We start from the raw sequence: 9,768 nt of genomic DNA on the forward strand, positions 1-9,768 counted from the left end.
GCCAAATAAATTCAAGTGTTACGATGAGCACGATGAGCACGATGAGTTTGAAATATCTTTGTGGAATGCTTCTAAGTTCTAAACATAGCCTCTCTACTTCCCAATTGTGTGACAAAATACGTAAGCTATGACTAGAACATATGGAGATTTAGGAACAAGCCATCAAAAGGCTTTGCACAATCAAATGATAGTACAAGAAATATAAGTTAATGAACCACTAATTATAATATGAATGGACATATATGGGCTGGAATCACTTAGGCCATAGGTCAAGATCATGGATGGAATAATGAGTCACCATGATGCATTCATTGTGAACACAATGAGTGCGCCCAAAATTTATCCCAACACTAGAAATTACCAAATGAATCAATAACTATGTAGCATTAGAACATCTTCAACTTTTCAAACTAACAAGCTCCACTAATTGCTTCTCGTGTAGACATGTGCACCTACTTGGACAGTTTGGATGTTTTATTGATGACCCATAAGTCAATGGGCGGAGGAGAAATAGATCATGAATTTCCAACAATGGTCTTATGTTTAAGCACATTGTTTATAATGTTCATGTGATGAGTTGAGGTATATTTTTAGTCCATTATTGATTGGGATATATTTTACATGTTTTTGCGGTCCACAATTTTGCTACCTTATCCAAAGGGCATGCAAATTTATAGTGTTTCCTGAAAATATGGATTTACCAAGTCTAGGATTTTATCTTCTCCAAGAACATTTAAACTTGTAATTTCTCATTAGAAGATGCTTTTACACCAAGGGATCTTATCTTATCCACTCACTCACAAATTTATAGTTTCTCCTTAAAAGATGGTTTTTGCACCCAGAGTTGCTAAATTTTGTTTTATGAGAAAACAAACAGAAATGAACTTTGTTGTATAATATTGTTAAAATAGCCATTTCAATGTAGGAGTTGTTTCAAACTTCCACTTCAAATGCATAATTTAATGTAGGAAGTGTTCAAAAGATCTAAAACAAAATCTTATTGAAATAGATATTTAGTCATTTCTACACAAGCTTATAAAAAGTAGGCCTTCACTTTTCCTTGCCTTTTCTTGTCTTCATGCAATAGTAATGCCATAAGTGCAGGGAGTCAAGACTTGGAACATTGAGATTCCTGATGGAAACATCGTATATGACCAAAAGAAACCACTCAAGGCCAAATCTGAGAATTAAAGTTAAAATTATATCCACAAAATCGAAACAATATCTTGCATGGACGCGTAAGATATATGAAATATCATTCTCACTAGTAACTTGAGAGATTAACCAAATGATATTATGGCTAGGAACATATTTTCTACATTACATGATGCACAAACCTCCCTCTTCACAAGTGGGTTGTTTACTGTCATGTCATGCATCGTTCCAACTTGTTTCTTTGTAAACTTCGAAATTGATGACACTCTCCCAATTAATTGATACCTAAGTGGAACTTAATGTGCACATAAGGTTAGACTCTAACACTTTAAACCAATAATTGTTGCCCCACAAAAAAAAAGTTATCTTCTTGGGATCATCATCTTGTTCAAACGCTAACCTTTAATAGGCCAATTAGCTAGACAGTGTGTTTGGTAATCAAGCTTCTAAAAATTAAAATCACCTAAGCAAAAGTGTGATGTAATGCTTCTAAGATCACGTTCACGTAATACCACATAAAAGAAAGGTACATAATGTTAGTACATGCATTTTTAACTTTCACATGGTGGGGAAGGCGCTTCACAATTTCATTCACACATGGTTGCAAAGAGACTGGAAATGGATTCCTCGAATCTGTTGGCCTAGAAGGGAAAAACAAATGTTCAATAGTTGCTTAAAGACGTGTATGATTTATCTTTCATAATTATCTACACAAACTCGGGTAGTAGAAAAAGCGATATTTTTCTCTCTCGTGAACATGTGCATTGGAGGAATCCATTTCAAGGACATCGAAAAGGCAAGTAAATATGGTAGCACAATATGATTTCCTTTTGTCTCATGCAAACTGAAACAAAAAACAATAAACCTCTCTTTCTAGGTAGGCACGCATGCATGATGTGCTTAGATGGGTATATTGTCTTCTTGTTCGAAAAAGGAGGTTGAGAAGGTAAAAAGAGAGTGCATTAACAAAACCACAACACAATTCATAGATATTTTATGCGTTTCTTCTTTAATCATTGTTCTTATGCATAGCAATGGGCTTGGTTCGGTTTCTTGGCCTTAAAACCAAACCAAACCATTTATTCATAATAAAAACCAAACCAAACTGTTTAAAATTTATGAAGCCATTTAAACTGAACTATTTAGAGCCAAACCGTTTAAAAAATAGGAGAAACCAAATCGTTTACAGAAAATATAGAACCAAACCATTTTTTATTAATATTGATCATCATACTTATTATAAATTTGTGTGAGAAAATCATCATACTTATAAATTTTGTCATCATACTTATTATAAATTTGGTCATTATTCTTATCATAAATTTGGTCATCATACTTATCATAAATTTGATCATCATACTTATCATAAATTTGATCATCATAAATGAAAAGGAGACTCTATATATAATGCATATAAAATTTAATAAGTTAAAATTAGGGTTTAAAATTAAAAGTTGAAAGTTAGAGCCTAAAAGTATTTTATTTTATTTTTTTCCAAAAAACCACTACTTCGCATTAGTTAGCAAATAGAATACAACAAAGTTTGTCTAAATCCACAATGGGATCAACATATACAACTTGGAGAAACAACAAAAAAACTATCAAACAAAAACAACAAAAAAACTCAGCCAATCCTTAACTCAAGCAAAATTGAAATAAACCCTATTTTACCCCGACTCTACAGCTCCCAACTAACTCTTTTCTAACAACATTATCCGGGTAACATGACTATACTAATGCACGTTTGTGTCAGCTATACATACATAATTACAACCCATGTACAATAATGGGAGCCATCGGTGGAAACAACCACCTAGGTGATTGGTAATTCCACTTAGGCCTCGATGAAGATTTGATTAGCATGGGAGAGCTACATTTCAACAAGAACTTTGACCTTGCCCTTTCTGCTTCTTCTGAATCCCCTTGAAACGAATCATACCGACCGCACAACCAAGCCACAAGATCAAACCATATATTTAACATCATCTCCCCGCATGAGAGCTTTTGCTGTTGAAAAACAATCTTACAACGCCTGATCCAGATGTGCCAGGCCGTCAACCTATAAACCTTTAAACCAAACCAAACCGATTAGTAACATTTGAAACCAAATTAGACTGTTTATTTATCTTCGAACCTATAAACCATTAAGCCACGATTTAACGATTTGGTTAGGTTTGAGCCGGAACCGAGCCCATTGCTACTTATGCAAGAGGGACGATCTAGGCATTATATTGTTCATACGAGGACAACAAACAATTAGCAAGGAATTTGGTAGAGATCCATAGGTACCCCCCCAATGGTTGTGTCGGAGAGGGGGAGGTGAGGACCAAGCACAACTAAAGACCAAAATATGGGGGGCCACGTACTGAATGGCACATTCGTACGGGGGGGGGAGTGTTTTTTTGTTTAGGTCGGTCATAAGAGGGGGTGAAAGGAAAGTGACAGAGAGGACAAAAGCAAATGGGGCGCCCAGGTGGGCGGACATAACCAATCGGGATAGGATCACTAGATGAATCAATAACAATAATCAAGTAGCCGCGAAACAACCCGCCCATCCATCCAATATTAGGCTCATTAAGAAGAAGAAGAAAAATAAAGAAGAATATTGGGGCCATAAGTTATAACAAAGAAGAAGAATAGTTCCAAGCAATAAATTACTAATTAAATTGATTGATTACTTTTTTTTTTGATGGAATTATTTCATTTCATTTCTTCTTCTTGTTTTGTCTCACGGCGGTCGATGCGTTGGATGGATGAGGTATCTTCTTTGCTCTTTTCTTCTTCTTCTTTTACTTTTTGTGTTTTGACACTTTCGCGCGCTTTTTCCGACGTGGCATCTGCCACGTGTGAACCCGCGAAAATATCTGCCATTCATAGAAAGCAAATAAATAAATAAATAATAATAAGTTAAAAATAGCCAAAAAAAAAACAAACAAACAACTATAAAAGAGTAACTGAAAGTGCGAGAGGGCGGAAGATATTTTGTTTCGCTTCCTGCCGAATCGGATGGCGCCACGTGGATGGAGCCACGTCGGCCGTCCACGTGGACCCGGGGGGGCAGGGGGACCCTCTAAAGCGATGCCACGTGGGACGAGCCTCGCCACGTCAGCGCCCCTCCCTGTGGAAAGAAGCTCTGTTTTTTCTTTTCTTTTATTTGTCTGCAGATGCCCCTGCGCTCGACGAAGAAGAAGAAGAAGAAGAAGAAGAAGGTAGTCTTCCAAAACAGAAAGAGACTCACAAATCTCTTTCTTCTTTTTTTCTTCTGCGCCATTCCATATCTTTCTTGGTCCAAGAAAAGCCATGCCTTCTTCTTCTTCTTCTTCTTCTTCTCATCCCCCCATCGATCCCCCTGAAACCCTGCTGCTCTCTGCACATCTCCATCTTCTCCCAGATTCTTGCTCTCTTGACCATCCACCACAAAGACGACGATCCGATCTGCTCCCAAGCCAGGATTCCTCGCCTCTGCTTCTTCGAGAACCCCTTGCTATCTGTTCCGACTCCGAGGAGGAAGACACTTATAGTAGCTCTTCAAACCACTCTATCATAACTCGGGAAGAAGCCGGTATCCATGAAGAGAAAACAACAGATCCAATAGACCTGGTAAAAGCTAAATCTTGTCATTCTTAACAATCTTTCTTGATATGGCTTCTTGCAAATGTTCTGTTCGTTTTTTTTTTTGGGTTTAAATCTCAAAGTGATTTGGGGGGGAGGGGGGGTTCAGAATGGGTTAGCTAGTAAAAATCCATTACGGTTGTCTTCTTTAATTTGAAAAACGATTACGTGATTCTCAAACTGGCTAGTTAAATCTCGAAGTGATTAGTTATATTTCGAAGCGATTAGTTAAATCTCAAAGCAATTTGTTAAATCCTAACATCTTTAGCTAAGATTCTAAGTGATTAGTTATTTAAATCTCAAATTGGTTTCTTTGTTAAAGTTGAAATTGGTTTATATTGTCAAAGTTGAAATTGGTTTATATTGTCAAAGTTCAAACTGGTTAGTTAAATATGAAAGCAATTAGTTAAATCCTGACATCCTTAGCTAAGTTTCAAAGTGTTTAGTTATTTAAATTTAAAAGTGGTTTCTTTCTTAAAGTTGAAATTGGTTTATATTGTTAAAGTTTAAACTGGTTATTTTATTTTGTTGAATCTTAGGCTGTTTATTTTCTTTTGTTAAATCTCAAAGTGGTTAGTTTTGGTTAAATCTCAGAGAGGTTATTTGTTGCTATTCATTTTCAAAGTGGTTATTTTGTTTCGTTAAATCTCAAAGTGGGTATTTTGTAAAAGATCTCATGGTGGTTATTTTTGTTAAAGCTTCTAAAGTAAATTTGAATTTGGTGTGAAGCAGGATAGTACAGATTCCCTAGCATCTCGTTGGACAGATGATAAGCACAGATCTTACCTGACATTTATGGAGGAGAATTTTGTCAAAGATATGTATGAGAGAGAATACTGTGCGGTGGATGTGTGTGGTCACGAGGCCTGTCATCTAGGTGCAAACACTGTTGCACATTCTCAACAGAACAACGTCCATGAGGTCCCGATTCCACATAATTCTCATCATCAGTTTCATGTATTTTATACATATGGATGTACGTACGCATGAACGTCCTGCATACAGATGTGTCTGTGACACGTATGTATGTATATGTATGTATATGTATATGTATGTATGTATGTATGTATGTATGTATGTATATACCTGTGTTTGTATGTGTAAATATGAGTTAGGCATTGTTACATGCATATACATATATATATATATGTGTGTGTGTGCATTAAGTATGAATGTTTGTACAAATATGTGTGTGTGTGTGTGTATATATTTGTATATACATACACACACATGTAATTATTTGTATATATTTTTCTTTGTGCATGTATTAATTTCTATACATATCTATGTGTGTTTATATAAGTATCCATCTGGAATCTGCATCTATATTTGCAAGAAACTGTATTTCTAGACTCTATGTGCACCCTGCAAGTTTGGATATGTATTGTCTATATTCTATGGATGTGCATATGTAATATACTCATACATGTATATGTAGATACACATAAGTATTTGCATATCCATGTCCTTATTATGGATATGTATGAGTTTGGAAATATACATGTAGATGTAGATGTATTTATATATATATATATATGGACATGGATACGAATATTGAAGAGGTTATGTGTTGCTTTCCAGTATATCTGGTATTAAAATTTGCATGCACAAATGTTGGTTGGCTGTGTGTCTAGTTCAAGTCATGGAAGAATGGTGATTGGCAACGGAGGAGGTCGATGCCGAGGCACCTTATACCATGGGCTCTCTTTCAAAACCCTTGGATAAATCATTTTCGTCACCCGGCCGCATCTCACATTGTTTCTGGCGACTCAGCTACGGCTAGCAATATGATGAAAATGTCAAATAATACCCTCCTCGAATTACAAGAAAACGAGGAAGTGGAATCACAGCAATTAAAAGGACCTACAAATGCTGCCACTCAAATCATTTCTCACCATCAGAATGCATCAACCAACATAATTAGTGAGTTCTTCTACTTTTTTCCACCCCCCCCCCTTTCTTTTCTTTTCCAATAACTACTTTTATTTCTTTTTCTATTTTTGTGTATTCGTATATATTTGTTTCTGTTTTCACTCTTCTTTTCTATTTTTTTCACGTCTGAACCACTCGTCAAAATGCTTGATGCATTAGGATGATTTTTCACATAAGCTGTGCCATGGTGAGATAGTTTTTGTACTTTTCTTTGTTCGGTTTCTTTTGAACAACTAGTCAAATGCACAACATATGATTCTGGTCTTATGCTTTTAACACATGTGCATAACTTAGCTTAAGACATTGTAGTATGTATATTCACAATTTTCTTGCTGCAAATTGCTGGTTTTCGCACGTGAAATTTCTGTCTACCAAGCATATTTCTGGCAATCATTTTGTTAAATCAAAGGAGTTCTTTAACCATTATAGATGAGGATACTGACAAAATTTATGTTCCAGATAGCAAGATTCAGGATGCATGTGGAAGTATGAAGGTGGACACATTGAACCATCAGGATGCAAGTGGAAGTATGAAGGTGAACATATCTAACCATCAGGAGGCAAGTGGAAGTATGAAGGTGGACACATCAAACCATCAAGTGGCTTTTCCCGAAACACAATGTCTCACAAGTTTTATAACACCAAGAAAGAGGAATTTTCAATCTGATTCTAATCAGTGGAGGATTTCTACAAGGCAAAAGTTTTGTGATGATGGTCATATCCCTACTCGTGATGCAAGTGAAGTATAATGTCATGGATAAGCAGATATGAAGGCAAAAGTGCTAGGAAAGGCATCGATAATAATTCGTCGATGAATTTTAAACACAAGTTTCCCTTTTTTACTATGTAGTGTAAATGCAAATACAGTTACTTAACCTTTGGATAGATACACCTTAGACTAGGCTTGACAGATATTGGGATTTCCATCTCTTTTACCATTACTTTAGGATTTATATGGTCTAATTTTGTTTCTAAGCAAAAGTTCAATGAGGTTACATGTCTTCTTTATCATATCATGTTTGTATTCTTGTGCCTTGATTCTCACATTTTCTTATTGTATTCTCGATTCCCATCAAACATCAAGCTGTACATCTACTTCCAATGTTGTCTTCCTGTTACACTACATATTTTGAGCTCTTATGAAACCATGATTGGAAACATGTTTTCCCATTACACAGAAGTCTTAGTCATTAATGATGTGTATAGGCCACGTATCTCGATCCATTTTATGTAGTAGTTAGAACTTGTCATAGGTTACTCTCTTTATTAATAGAAACCTATTGGGTTCCATTCAGCTATTTTTTGTAGTCACAATTATTTTTTTGTGATTCCTCTACATCTTCATAAGAAAGCGAAAACCTTTGTATATCTATATACAGAACAATGCATTTAATGGAAAGTAGTAAACAAGGCAATCTATGCTAAAGCATAATGAGACTTCTAAACATCTCCACACTTTTGATTTAACAAATTATTGCTTATAGGCTGGTCTTACATTATCGAAAGTGTTGTTGCAAAGTTTGTGCTCAACAGCCTTAAGGTTATAGGTTTGCGTATGCAAGAAATGTGTTTGGTGTACTTTCTTCATGAAATCTCTTCATGTTTTATGCAAGATTTAAGCAAAGCCACTATGGAGTGAGAGAGGCACTGCATTGATCCTCAAGTTTCAAATTGACGAGGAAATTGATATTTAGAAGGAATGCAACTCAACAAATATTGTTGCTATAGCATGAGGTTGATCAAAGGGATTGATTTACATCTATGACTACAAAGAGGACAATGTTGATGTGGTATAGGCCAACAAGAGAATGTGAATTTGAGCATGCAATAATGTTGAGATTCCATTGCTTTGCCATTGAAGGGGGAGGAATGGTCTAGCAGATAATATAAGCTAGGTTGAGACTTGATGAGAATACTTCAAAAAGTGGCATCATGTCAACTTGGTTAAAACTGATTTGCCATCAGAGAAGCGAGATATGCCTCTGTTTGTCTAGTGTTAAGCATCCCTAGAGGCTAACTACTCATCTCCATCTTCAATGATAAAAAATAGCACTTATCACTATATGACTAGTCATGTACGTTTTAAGTTTGTAAACTGTCAAAGGCTTGTTAAATCCCATGACCTTCCATTAAAAAAATCATATAAAACTCACATCCCATTATTAGCTAATTTGACACTTTCAAATGAGTTGGAGGGTGCCCTTAGAACTCAAATGGATTTTACACAATCTAAAAACTTCCAGATTCGGCATTTCTAAGATCTTCTAAGTTATCCAATCGATGAACAATATTTGAATAAGTTTCCTTTATTGTTCAATCCATTCAAATATTTACAATTCTTTCAAATGTTTCTTTAACAATCCAGATTTAGGAGAACCACTTCCCTCTTTTTTCTAACTCTGAATTGGCAGCCAATAATCCAAGGTTGAATTCACATTGAGGAAAGCGAATGAGACACTTGATCATCCAATGAAGTTTACAATGTTATTACAGCAGAGACATTAAACAATATGAATTTGTCACCATTTCTTAAGCTTTAGAGGGGTGGTTGTGGAAATATCATGAACAAATATTCAAGGTTCCTTCCAAGGTTGAAAGGCTATTGTGGGCTTTAAGGATATGTGGATTCCGAGAAAATTTACAACCATTATTACACACCCTTCTTCCAACCTTACTTGGGCAATCATAATGGAACAATAAACTATTGAGCTGTCAACAACATTTAATTCCACCACCATTAAGTAACTGCCTTTTCCAAATGAGCTTAATTTTGATCAAAGTGATCAAATACCACACCATCCTCCTGTTTGGCGATCTTTTGTCATCCTCCTGTTTGTGGGCCATTGGCACCATACATAGATAATTTTACATGGCCCTTTGTTATGTCCATGTTGATGTGAGACCGCTAGAGTTTATATGTCAGTGATGTTTCATGGCCTTTTGTTGTGTTCGTGGACTAAATTCACCTTTGGCGGATTATATTGCCAAGCATGCAGTTAAATAACAGCAGATTGTTGAGAGAAACTGGCTCAAAATGCCAATGTTACTGATTATTTTTACAAACCATCA

The 9,768-nt window shown here is 35.7% G+C and overlaps 1 protein-coding gene across 2 annotated transcripts; it reads left to right on the forward strand.

Annotated features, from left to right (window-relative positions):
• Nucleotides 1–4,351: 4,351 nt before the first annotated feature.
• On the forward strand, nt 4,352–7,732 carry LOC147859207 (uncharacterized). Of its 2 annotated transcripts, none has more exons than XM_087326390.1 (4): nt 4,352–4,755; nt 5,500–5,688; nt 6,402–6,694; nt 7,163–7,732. In XM_087326390.1, the coding sequence occupies exons 1-4, from the start codon at nt 4,456–4,458 to the stop codon at nt 7,446–7,448; spliced, it is 1,068 nt and encodes a 355-aa protein (XP_087182516.1). In that variant the 5' UTR covers nt 4,352–4,455; the 3' UTR covers nt 7,449–7,732. The 2 variants fall into 2 exon arrangements, with proteins under 2 accessions (XP_087182516.1, XP_087182515.1); XM_087326389.1 differs by having other exon boundaries at nt 4,354–4,755; nt 6,402–6,690; nt 7,159–7,732.
• Nucleotides 7,733–9,768: the final 2,036 nt, after the last annotated feature.

This window comes from Azolla caroliniana, unplaced genomic scaffold (genome assembly GCF_043228905.1).
Source record: "Azolla caroliniana isolate FFs.n. ecotype wild unplaced genomic scaffold, voAzoCaro1.0.p SCAF_10, whole genome shotgun sequence".
In the NCBI taxonomy this organism is placed as follows: domain Eukaryota; kingdom Viridiplantae; phylum Streptophyta; class Polypodiopsida; order Salviniales; family Salviniaceae; genus Azolla; species Azolla caroliniana.